A 13658-nucleotide genomic window follows, 5' to 3' on the forward strand; every position below is an offset into this window, starting at 1 on the left:
GTATACGCAATGAGAAAACAAACATCCAAACTTATGTTTTTGAGGTCTTTTGTGGGAAACCGAAGATATTTTTGTGCTGATGCAGTCAAACCTGTCTGTAGTGACCAAGCAATGGAAACCGCATGATTGGCCACCAGAGATGGGCAATATGGCCTAAATAAAATCCATATTGCGATAAACATTACAGCCTCATGCGATAAGGGTATGTATCACAATATATTATTTGGTACAGGAATGGTAAATTAATTATTTCAAAACGGGTTGCAAAAGCTGATTTGGCTGCTGACGTATGCCGTACCGTGTTGCATCATTTCCAGTTGTATCATTTTCTCAAAAGTATTATTATTCTACCTGCTTACTTACCTTTACTGTCTGGTTACTTTCTGTTGGAACATGGTTCTATTTACACTTCTGTTAAAATGTAATGAGCATTTATTGTTGTGTCTTTTGATACTTTACATCAGTTTGGGGCGATACCACAAATTTAGGTATCGATCCAATACCAACTAGTACTTAAAAGTTTCAAGATCATTGAATGATTATATTTTTGATCAAAATTATAATCAGAAAAAAATGATGACGGGATAATTAAATTATTTCCTACTCTCTGCTCTGATCTAAATCCCATCATTTCTACCCTCATCATGTGTCCAGAGAAACGACATAAGATTTTGTGATAGTAAACATATTGATGTAATCATTGTTTCAACAATATACTCTTATACTTGGTATTGTTACAGTCGATATTTGTATCGATACATGCATTTTGTTTAAATTCAAGGGCGCAAGCTTGCTGATAGCGGTTTGCATGGCTTATTGTATCCTACTACGATGTGGAGTGTAGCATGTTTAACTGTTCCTCGTACTCCAGTGATCATGGCACCGGTAAGAAGTGTAGTTTTATTTGCCGGCATGGAGGCGATGATTGCTGACTTAGAAATGGCTTCGTACTGTGGAGGAACGCTAACAAGGATGTGACATTGCGTTGAGGGCGCCTTTGTTCGCTTGTTGCTGCCAAATTTTGGGAACACAACTGGGATGTGTCATCAATATGCATTATCTTGATGTATGAGTGTTAAAAGTTCTATCATCGGCCATATTTTTTTATATCATACATCCTTGTGTGTATGTCGTTTATATTGTGCAACCCTAGTGACCACCCTACACAGGTTGCAATGACGAACTCACACGGTGAACATTATGTAAGCATAAAACAATTTACCATATTTTCCGGACTATAGAGCGCACCGGTATATAAGCCGCACCCACTTAATTTTAGAAAAGAAAACATATTTTCCACATATTAGCCGCACCAGACTATAAGCAGCAGATATACCGTATTTTTCGGACTATAAGTCAGTTTTTTTCATAGTTGCGACTTATACTCAGGAGCGACTTATGTGTGAAATTATTAACACATTACAGTAAAATATCAAATAATATTATTTAGCTCATTCACGTAAGAGACTAGACGTATAAGATTTCATGGGATTTAGCGATTAGGAGTGACAGATTGTTTGGTAAACGTATAGCATGTTCTATATGTTATAGTTATTTGAATGACTCTTACCATAATATGTTACATTAACATACCAGGCACGTTCTCAGTTGGATATTTATGCGTCATATAACGTACACTATTCAGCCTGGTGTTCACTATTCTTTATTTATTTTAAATTGCCTTTCAAATGTCTATTCTTGGTGTTGGGTTTTATCAAAAATGCGACTTATACTCCAGTGCGACTTATGTTTTTTTCCTTCTTTATTACGCATTTTCGGCCGGTGCGACTTATACTCCGGAGCCACTTATACTCTGAAAAATACGGTACCTTAATTGTTTCCAAACGGTGTCTGTAATACAGCAGTAAAACAGCTAATGAAGCAAAACAGAAGTCATTGTCATGGACCCACTAGCTGCGGAGGCTAGCTCTTCAATCAGCTAAACAGACTCAATAACTGTTTTAGTGAATTTATTGAGGAATTTGTGAAACTGAAACAACACAAAAATAATATTATTGTAAGGTAATAATACTAACATAGAGACTCGTAAACGTGTTACAAGATTGGCTAATGTTAGCGATGCTAGCTTCAATACAATACGATAGCATGTACAAATATGCATGAACACACGCCTACAGACATCACACATGGGACGGTTTAGTAGAAAGAATTGTTTTAGTTATATTGCTTACGAACATTGTAGTGATGAATGAAGAATCCATACAAGTAGAAATGCTACGGACCGCTAGAAGACGGAACAGCACTTGTACTTCTATTTGTTCTAAACAGAAGGGCACAGCAGCACCTGCAGTGAGCGAACTCGTCCAACAGATGGCACCATAGCACAAACGATAACACACCTTTTCGGTGTTTTGCTATTTGTCATCGAACAAAAATCCATCAATTCGCCGCACCGTTTTATAAGCCGCAGGGTTCAAAGTGTAGGAAAATACAACAGTCTTATAGTCTGGAATTTGTGATACTTTATATTGTTGTCCTGCAATTCTGGTGGCCACTCTACACAGGTTGCTATGACGAACTCACATGTTGAACATAAAGGAGGAAAGCACAAACACTTTATATCATGGCATGTTTATCTTTTAAAAGAGTAAACAATCAAATATTAACAAGTGACCACTGAATTAGCGTCGATACGAGCGACTACGAGTATTGTGCTGTTATGAATAAAGAGTTCCTGTGTTGCGGAAAGCTGCTGTTTCTGCGTTATTAAAACAAGCAACAAACGTAACAATACAATTGTTTCGTGCGAATGCGCGCTATTTCAGTGAGGATAATTGTCGGTGACGTCCGTCCTGCTGTCTCGTGGAGTCGAAGCGTTGGAGTAAAATAAGTGTTCGCTAACACAGGTTTGGGCTGTTTTGAGATTATGGCTGAACAATTACGGCATTTGCAATTTAATCGTGACGTGATAATATGCGGCTTACAAGCCAGCAGGCAGGGAGAGAAGTCTATGCTGCAATGTTTTGTGTGGTTAAATGAGTTTATGAAACTGTGAATAGAGGAAATAAATATAGTGTCAATTTGTGAGGCGGCATTGAAGACAACCATAAAAGGCGCCTATAGAGGTTGACGCATACTTGCCAAACTTGAGACCTCCGATTTCGGGGGGTGGGGGCGTGGTCGGGGGTGGGGCGGGGGCGTGGTTAAGATATATATATATAAGAAATACTTGACTTTCAGTGAATTCTAGCTATATATATATATATATATATATATATATATATATATATATATATAAATAAATAAAAGAAATACTTGAATTTCAGTGTTCATTTATTTACACATATACACGCACATAACACTCATCTACTCATTGTTGAGTTAAGGGTTGAATTGTCCATCCTTGTTCTATTCTCTGTCACTATTTCAGAACACACACATTATACAAATATACATGATAAAATCAATAAGAAAACGGGAGCTCTAATTTGGGAGTCTGAATTAGGATCAGAAGTTCCTATATAAACATTGCGCACTCACGTCGCCTTTTTGTATTGATTACTGCAGCTGTGCACTGGATTCATTCACAAATACAAACTACAACTCACAAACACTTTAGAGTTAGGCTCCACCATCAGAATGTGTACTTAAACTTATAAAGATCACATGGATATTATTCAGTGAGTTGATTCACCAAAACTAACCTGTTATACAGGAGGAAAAAGCACACAGGACGTTTCAATTGTTCACATACTGGTCGCGCTCATCAGAATGACAAGACACTTCCGGTCTGCAGGTGATAGCATTCAATTGGGAAGAAACGCCCTACTGCCCCCTACTGACCAATGTGAATACTGATAAATGTGGAATGACAGCTCCAAAAACGAATTCAAACCACAAAATAAAATAAATAAATCAACACAAAAATGTGACACATTATGGGTGGGTCACATATGCATGTACAGTAGATGGCAGTATTGTCCTGTTTAAAAGTGTCACAACATTACTGTTTACGGCAGACGAACTGCTTTACGTAGACGAAAACTTGACTGCTGTTGTTGTGTGTTGTTACCGCGCTGGGAGGACGTTAATGAAACTGCCTAACAATAAACCCACACAAGAAACCAAGAACTCGCCCTCGATCAGTAGCTGTTTATATTGTGGGAAAGCGGACGTGTGAACAGGCTGTCAACACGTCACTCAGGTCCGCATGGAGCTGGAGGGGGCGTGGCCTCCAGCTCCGCCTGAATTTCAGGAGATTTTCGGGAGAAAATTTGTCCCGGGAGGTTTTCGGGAGAGGCGCTGAATTTCGGGAGTCTCCCGGAAAATCCGGGAGGGTTGGCAAGTATGGGTTGACGTACATATTTGGACATTAAGTAAAGCTCTCAGGTAGAGGGGTGGAAACCCGAAAAAAAGTAGCTAAAATGTGCTAAAAGCAGCTTCTTTTTATGCAGAGTCTGAATCCATCTAGTATGCAGGCGTACCTATTGTTGTGACCGGGTGAATCTGTATACTGTTCATAAAGGTTATTTTCGACTGCATCCGGGGAAGAAAATAGCGCCGACGACTTCAAGAGATATATTTAAACAGTGTACATTTTTACAGGTTCATTGATGATACTTTTGGGGAGGATGGGGCATGGTTTCATTTGCCTCCAGAATGGAACATCGTGTAGTCAGACTCAAAAATTTATAAATGTGACTGTGGAGCCTAGTTTACGCAGAATTTACACCAACGTTTATCCAATACATTTTATTTAGACCACAAGGAAGTGTTCTAAAATCCTCAAAGGTCCCCTTTAACATTAAGGAAGACCATGATTTCGAGCTTTGTCTCCTGCACTCTCAAAGTAAGAGCTCAAAGACACACATCCGGCCTTCAAAATAAAAGCGCTTTGTTGACAAGACTTTAAAGAAGGCCAAATGTTAAGTAAGATTATAATTGTATTATTTGTATTAAAAAATATATGTAACATAGAATATTTTATGTATAATGCAGATTGACTTATTGGAGCTTGGAAAAAATAATAAGTCTTAATCACAGTATTGACAAAACAAAACGCAATTAGATCATTTTTCCAAAATCGTTCAGCCCTAAATGAGACCTATTTGTCTCCCAAGTTTTGCCTAAATTCTTTATAGATTCCACTTTCTTGAAGTTGCAAGAAGTGCAGAAAATAACACAGCCTCTGTTGACGCAAATGTTAGATGAATCACATTAGAAATGATCAACACTTTCTGAACTATGATGTTTATGCCAACTTAGTCTGCTAATATTAGTGTTACACAATAGACAGTCAGTGTTACTATTTCACAGTCGTTCATCTCAGTTGTACTGTTGATCTTTAAAGCCCACACTGATTTGTTCTGGTTGTTAATTGCTGTTTGCGCTTGCGGCAGCATCGAGTGGGCAGGGGAGGGTTTTGGCACTTTTTTTTTTTTGTGCAACGGAGATAAAACTCATCTATGTAATCGCAACGGGGGCTGGTGTTGGCACAAGCTGCCGCGGCGGGGCTCAGGCGCTACGCTGGCAGCGTGCATCGTGCCAATCGAACATTGACGGCCTGGGACCGTGTGATTCACCGGACTAAAGTAGATACTCTTGACTCATAATGTTGTCAGCGAGCTCCACTTCAAACCTCTTTGGCTTGCCATTCTCCTCACGTCTCTTTATTTGTCAGCAGCCAAGCAAGAGGGGAACAGGCTTTTAACTCCACTACAGCTCATTATTTGTCGATTCAAGGGGTTTACCATTGCTTATGTATCACCAAATGAACGCAAACATGTGTGAAACCATAGGAACAACAGTTAATTGATTAACAAACCAGAAAAAATAAATATTCTTGCATGCCTTAACCGTATAAAGTGCGGCCCGGGGGTCATTTGCGGCCCGCAGCCAATTTTTTAACGGCCTGTGATGCATTCTAAAAATACTACTAAAAACAAAACACTAAAAAGTGGAATAAAATAGCAAACAGGTGAAATGTAACGAAAAAAAGTTGCAATGTTAATAACTCTAACACAAAGCTGCTATGCCGCCTGTTTTCTTTTTAAAGCTGTCATTACTCAAAAAATAACAATGAATCAAAATCAATGTTATGAATTATTGACCTATTCAAAGCTACAATTACTTAACAAAAAAAAAAAGCCACTTTGAAATATATATTTTGGGGCAAATATTGCATATTTTCTGTTTGCCATAAAAACAGTTCTTTTTTTTAATACAAAAACTGTAAAAAAACAAACAAAAAAAAACATGAAAGAAAATATATAAAACTTACAATCAACAGATAGCCCTGAAGTTGGCTCTGGGGCCACGTTGGCTTTTGAAATTTGACAGACGGGCACACGATGCATTTCAAAGCATGTCATATCTGTTGGAACTAAGAGTCGCCTTCTCAAACAGGGGGTATTTTAATCATAATGCATCTATTTTCAATGATATCATATTAGAACATCAAATAAACATACAAATGGTATCAAAGGGTTAACACTACATTCTCTTTTAGTGGGAGCAGTTGTCGTTGATCACCCTTTTTTGCCAGTGCGTCGAAGTCTAGTATTAGTTTTGTTGTGGCAATTCTCAAAACAGGTCTTTGCTCAATTCTGTTTTAATATTTGGCGGGCCGGATTAATGGAACCAATGGGTCGGATGTGGCCCTCGGGCTGTAGTTTGCCCATCCCTGATCTGTAGGCTTGAGCGTTGAAAAAAAATGTACGAGTTATTTTTAACACTGAGTGTGGTGGCCCTTTTGGGTCCCCAAGAATTTCAGTGAGATGTTTTTTTTATTGTTTTTGAATCTCATTGCTTAAAAATAATTCATTAAAATCAATGATGTTGTGAATTATTGACCTTCAATTAAGTTCACATCAAATATTCTACGTTGAACATTTTTGGGGGGAAAATTTTGCACATTTTTGTGTTTTTTGCCATAAAAAATAGGGTTTTGGAAAAAAAGGGCATAAAACATAACGAAGAAAAACAACTCTAACAAAAGACGTGAAGTTGATATCGAGATTTAAGAATTGAATAATAACATACAAATGAAATGATATGACTTATTTCTAAAATTCTAGATTCCCGGTCGGGAACCAAACATTAGGGCAGCCCTAACGGATTAAAACAATCTATATATTGTATTGGTTTTGAAAATGAAAACATCTCAAAAGGCCCGTGCATGCTTTGATTTGTCAGTGTGTGGCCCTCAGTAGAAAATGTTTGGACACCTCTGCTCCACAGTAGGCTTTATTAAAAAACCTGTGTCAAAACAATATTTGGATAACTTGCATTATGGTGGGTGTTTGTGTTCCTATAACTGCCTGCCTGGGTGCACAAAATAAAATGTAACTTTCACCACAGTAAGCTGTTGTTATGTTGGGGGGAAAAAAAGGAATCTTACGTTGAAACTCTGCTGTTGTTGCTTTGATGTGACATATCTAGGTCTTAAGTCTGTCTCAGGGGTATTTTTAGCCTTGTTACTTTGGTGTCGTCATTCCATTAGTGTCCATTTTAGACTTTGGCAATTCAAAGACAGCAGCCATCTTAGAAATCGGCAGATTTCAGGTGTCGTTGGGATGTCTGTTCTTTTTAGTTTCATTTTGTAATGCTTTTTGTCATGCAAGAGTTTGTTATTGCCACAAATAAGGTCTGTTTTTGTTATACAGATTTGCTCAGACCATTTTACATGTCTGCAAACATTGCAATTTTGCATGTTATAATATTAATCCTTTTATTGACTGCTTTTTTTTTTCCCATATTTTTTTTTTTACCTGCCAGTGATATGATTAAGTGAAAGGTTATGTCTTGCTGTGTCGTACTTTTTGACATATCTGGGGCTCTGACTGATACATGTATTTTTAGCCGCCACACAGCCTTGGCATCTTAAATCCACTTCATGTCACTGTCTGAGTATCAGTCTGATACCAGAAGGAGCAGCAGTGACATCTATTGCGCGTTTGTGTAAGATAGACCAATATGAGGTTTTTTTCAGCTCTTTTTCTGATCTGTGTGGCTGTCGTCCAACTTGGATGAAGTCATATTGCTTCCCGATGGTGACTTTCATGAGGCAGGAAGGGTTATTATTTGGCAAAAAACTGCCAACTTGTCGGCGTCTATGTGCAGAATAGAGATGAAAGGAGACGGACCAATGATTGGCATACGGTGTCTGTGTGTGTGTTTGTGTGCGCCCATTTGAAAATCTGCTATCGTTTGCCCTCTTCTATTCTGCAGACAACAATATATTCTCACTGTAGATTAACCGAACAATGACGGATAATCACTGCTATCCTAGTCAATTGTCCTCCTCTTATTGTGCGTATTCTGTCAAATAGAATTAACTGGCTACAATGAAGTGTTTTTTACATAATTTGTGCACAGACACTAGAGCTGGACGATTATAACAAATATAATAATCACGATTATTTTGATTGATATGGTAATCACGATTATTTACAAAATGATTCATTGATTTGAAAACATGAGTATTTATTGTACCACGAAAACTCAACTTTAAAGTTAAAAGTTTAAAAAAAAAACCTGGATATGAATTAGTAACAAGTAAACCACAACAAGTAAAATAATAATAGCAATAAAAATAAATTCAAATAATAGCAAAATAAAAAACAATACAATTCAGTTTTTCCATTTTTGTTTTTAATTCAGTTTTTTTACCTTTTACACGTATTTTACCACCATATAGTCTGTGTGCTTTTTGTGTAAAATAAAATGTATGCAAAATGCAAAAATCCTCACATTTATTGGTGCAACACAGCTATGGACAATTTGACCGGTATTTTAGGTCAAAGCATAATCATTTTGTGAATGTATCAATAAGTACGTGAAGTACAGTATGCTTTTTGAAGCCTTTATTTTGTTAGTGCAGTCAAATCGGATGTGGCGCACCACGCTATTATTGTGAAGGGAGGAAGTGTGCTGTGCTGCTATTCTCAGCTTGAGAAGTAAAGAGGAGACTCACTTGAGCAGGGGTCCCCAAACTTTTTGACTCGGGGGGCCGCATTGGGTTAAAAAAATTTGGCCGGGGGCCAGGCTGTATATATATATATATATATATATATATATATATATATATATTGTCTTTATAATCCGTTTTGTCATTTAACATCAATTAACATTGATGTTTATCAACATTTAACATTGTCACGTTATCGATGGGAAAATTCATTTTTAGACAATATGATTTGCCTGAGCGGCTAGAAGACACCAAGAGTAACAAGTGGTAGAAAATGGATTAGAAAGGAAAGATTAAAAAAAATACAAATAAAAATAAAATCCTGTGGGCCGGATTTTGGATGCTGGGGGGCCGGATCCGGCCCGCGGGCCGTAGTTTGGGGACCCCTGCACTTGAGGCTTCTAAAAAAAAAAAGAGAGAGAGGGAGAGAGAGCCTCAAGTTGCGACTGCTGTTTGTACATTAATGTTACATCAATGATGTCGTTCACAACAACACGAGCAGATGAGATGTGTTGTGGGTTTATGGAATGTTCTTGATAGCTTTAGCTTCGCAGATTAGTCGCTGTCTCGACATTAATTTTAGGACGAAGCGGTTGATTGTGTCGGGGAAAAATTAGTGCGACCGGACACATTATTTTTGTTATGGATTCAGCCAACCAGCAAATACTCTGAGGAGCTATCTTTCTTCTCGAACACAAATGGTCTTTTATAATGGTACTTTATAGTATGTTGGCGTGTGGGATTTCTCAGTGAAGTTGTTTAAGACCTGTGCTATTTTAGATTTTTACTAATTAAATCAAGTTCTGTTTAGCGAGTTCAAAAACATTTATGATTGGATAAAAACAAACAAATTAGTCTTAAATATATGCAAAACTAAGAGTATTTTTTTTGGTTTCTACACCTAAACTTAAACTATCCATAGCCGGTAAACCCATACAACAGGTAGACAACCCAAAATTGTCCTAGATTGTCAACTACCATGGACTGAGAATATAAATGCAATGGTTAGCAAAAATGTTGGTGGTATAGCAGTCACATTCTAACATCATGGGTCAAATTTGTAAATCCTTAATTTTGTGTACTTGGATTATTGCTCAAGGGCATGGTCATCCACAGCTAATACACATCTTGTTAAATTACAGATTGCTCAAAACAGGGCTGCTAGACTTGCTCTGGCCTGTTCTATAAGAATTAGTATTGACAAGATGCATTCTAGCCTCTCATGGCTCACTATTAAGCAAATAACTTATTCAGGGTTGGCCACATATTTCTGTTGTGTTACCAACACAAAATTGCCCTCATTTTTGTTTGACCTGATGGACTACTGCATCGATGCACATAGTTACAATACAAGATATGCTGTTAACGGTCATGTTTTCATACCTAGTCCAGAGACAAACTCGATGAAAAAAAACAGTAATTCAGGCCTCGAATTTTGGCTTTTTAACGTCAAGGAAAGTTTTGCCTTAAAGGAGGGCTCATATTCATACGATTATTAATCATGACTGACTAGTCACTATTTTTGGTAAGACAGTGTTGGGGTGTGGACCCGACGCCATCTTGTAATTTGTAATATCGAATAAAAATGCTCTACATTCTGGATCTATATATTTAAAGACAAATATTTGTGTTTTTGTTCATTAATAGTATCAGCGTGTCATTCTTTTTTTTTTTTTACATGATGCCTTTATCTCTAGTTTTATATTTTCATAGAGAGGTATTTTTTAAGTTATGTACATTTACATGTACTAATGTGTGTACATGTACATGCTGTATCAGGACAGATCCATTGAGAGTTTGAGTAGAAATATATCGTATAGGAATTAACTATACACCATAAAACATTAACAAAATGCTATGTCACATGAACGGTTATTAAAGTAGTTACTTTGTGACATGAAAAAAAAACAAGTAATGTAAGAAAAACATGGTGTTTACTTTTTGATATCAATATAAAACACAGCACAGTTTGGCTAATGAAGATAAAGTCAAATAAACAAGCTTTGTTCTTCAACAACAACCATGTACTTCAGTGCAACAGTTTGGCCAACAAAAATAAAGAGTGATACCTCACATCTAACACACAATCTTCGTGCCTCACGGACAACTCAGCTAGCGTTCAATTCGATGAGATGACAAAACATTTTAGCCAGTAATGATGTTATTGGAACAGTAACAAAGTTAGCAGTTAAATAAAGGACGAGTGAACATCCCAGTAAACAAACTACAAGCTTTATAAACAAGTTGTGACAACGTTCCCGACACATCGCCTTATGCATGGTAACTCTCAGTCCGTTCAAAACGAAACTGCAACATCAAATATTGTTCTCCTCCAAAAGTATTGCGTTCTTAATCGCACACCGGCACTCCACAGAAGTAGAAGCGATTGAAACAAAGAGATCGGCGCCGTTAGCTCGGCGGGAACATTTTCAAAACAAAATCCATGGAGTCGCCGCCATGTTTCCCGAGCCGCGCATGCGCATACTATGCGGCGCTTCAGTATTCAGGAAGTTAGCAGTTGCCTAAAATGCTTTACTAAATGACGGCTTTTCGGTAAATACAAATTTAAACTGTGTTACTAGCCGTCTGGAATTTTACCGCTGTCTATCATTATACCGTTTATCGTTACATCCCTACTCCATTAACAAGTAAAAAGTCAAGGGCGGTCACGGCATGTTGTTGCCGTAAATGTTGGTACATTTTTAGGGCAAATCACATGGGCGGTCGCGGCAAGTGCCGCGGTTAAATTTGAGCCCTGGAATAATTTACTACTGGCTATTAGTCTAATAAAAGTTAAATTAGCCTCTAAAAAAATAGAAATGACTACAGTTGAGGCAATAACATCAAAATAAATAAATGTGTGATATTTTATAGCTGTTAATGTTTATGTTGATTGATGCAATTGCATCCTATTTTATACATTTATTGATAGTGATGAATCGTATTGTGAACTCATGTACAATCTTTTTGTTTTATTTTTGTGTTTTTAATGTGTTTTTCTATGTTTTAAACCGTTTCGTAATATGTGATGTTTTGTGTGGAGCCCAGTAAGACTAGCTGACTGCCCTGGCATCCGCTAATGGGGATCCTTTTCAAATAAACAAAATAAGCAAATTTTCCTATACAAATGTTTTTTCTCCTCACAATGACAACATTTCACTCACATGTATGTCAAATTCCCTGATAATGTTTTGACTTTATCAGTGGATTAAGTTTTATTTGCTCATTATGGGACTTCGTCCGCGGTTACGAGAACACGTGAATGATGCCTTACTTTTTTGTTTAGTTTAGTGATTATTGATTATGCATACTTGCGCTGTGACAAATAAAAAGAGGCGACCATGGGGACATCCCAAACTTCTTGTAAACATGCTCTTTTTTTCACTCAAGTGTTTCACAGTCACTAGCTCCGGAATTTGCATGCACGTTGCCTGACCTATTAATTGTTTTATTTTCCGATTACATTTTCATAAACATGAGAAGCCATAATCGAAATCTAAATTACAATTTGATTAATAGTCTGGCCCTGACAGATACTACAGTATATATCATTTATCATTGTGTATTATGTCTCTTTTTCCAACCAGGACACCAAGTTGTTAGTCAGTATTCTGATAAATGTGTTATATATTGTGCTTGTCGTATTTTGTAGCCTGTTTTGTACATATGTGATACAGTAAAATGGGAGATTATCGAGTGTAACGTTAAGCATCACATTTCATCATATTTCACTGGCCCAACATCTGCTTAGGTTTAAGCTGATTATTAAAACATCTGGATCAGGCGTAAGGTTCGTTCTGTCATCACTGCCATATTATGTATGCTTTTCAACACTTAACTACTGTAGATACCAAGTAGAGATGTCCAGACCCGATCAGGCTATTGGATGGGATTGGATTTTTTGCTATTTTTCAACTGATCAGTGATTGGCCAACGAACTGCCGAGCCCAGTCCGAACTTTAACACAGCTGAGTCCCATTTAGGGCTGCAATGATTCATCGTTTAAAAAAATGAATTTAATTAGAAAAATACATTAATTTGTATTTTGTTGTTTTGACGATTGGTTGAGTGTTTTTGAGGAGGTGCACACATCCCCGTGAATACCAATTTCACAGACACACGTTCCTTCTCCTCTCGATGACAGAATTCTAATCACAAAACGACAATTTCCGCATTTAATAGCAGATTCTGTTTTTAATAGCCAAATCTGTGAGTCCGTACGTCATTCCATTAACGCGGAAGTCATAGAGCCCTACCCTCCAAACTGATTAGTATGTTTAAGGATAAGATAAAACAACACATGCTCCAAACCGTGTTAGGCCAACCAAATGGTTTTGGATTATGTTAATGAATCATTCTACTCCTACATTGTAGGATGGCAAGTGTCAAACATTGATTAACAAAGCACACTAAGTTTTAGATCAAACCGTAAGACTTGCCTATCCTGTGCCCAGGTTCCTACATGTATGTGGATGTCTCTCAGTATGAGGTTGGGGAGAAGGCCAGATTTCAACTCCCGGTGATGAAGGAGAATGACACCCACTGCATAGACTTCAACTACCAACTCATCAGCCCTGATGGTTCCAGTCCTGGAACCCTCAATGTCCTGGTCAAGGTACAGGAGACACATTGCAATGTTCCTATCACTTATTAGTGATGTATTATGAATAATGTTGTCAATATTCAAACATCAATTATGGTACAGTATGGGGAATGATTTTAAATCACA

General features: G+C 37.4%; 1 protein-coding gene across 14 annotated transcripts in view; it reads left to right on the forward strand.

The window, feature by feature from the left end:
- The window catches only part of ptprk (protein tyrosine phosphatase receptor type K), a 196429-nt gene that overhangs the window by 63987 nt on the left and 118784 nt on the right, over positions 1 to 13658 (forward strand). For all 14 annotated transcript variants that reach the window (XM_061987114.2, XM_061987103.2, XM_061987101.2 and 11 more), the window contains one exon: positions 13384 to 13544. In XM_061987114.2, coding sequence (XP_061843098.1) covers positions 13384 to 13544 — 161 coding nt within the window. The remainder of the gene's footprint in view (positions 1 to 13383; positions 13545 to 13658) is intronic.

The sequence above is a fragment of the Nerophis lumbriciformis genome, linkage group LG26 (assembly GCF_033978685.3).
Source record: "Nerophis lumbriciformis linkage group LG26, RoL_Nlum_v2.1, whole genome shotgun sequence".
NCBI lineage: Eukaryota > Metazoa > Chordata > Actinopteri > Syngnathiformes > Syngnathidae > Nerophis > Nerophis lumbriciformis.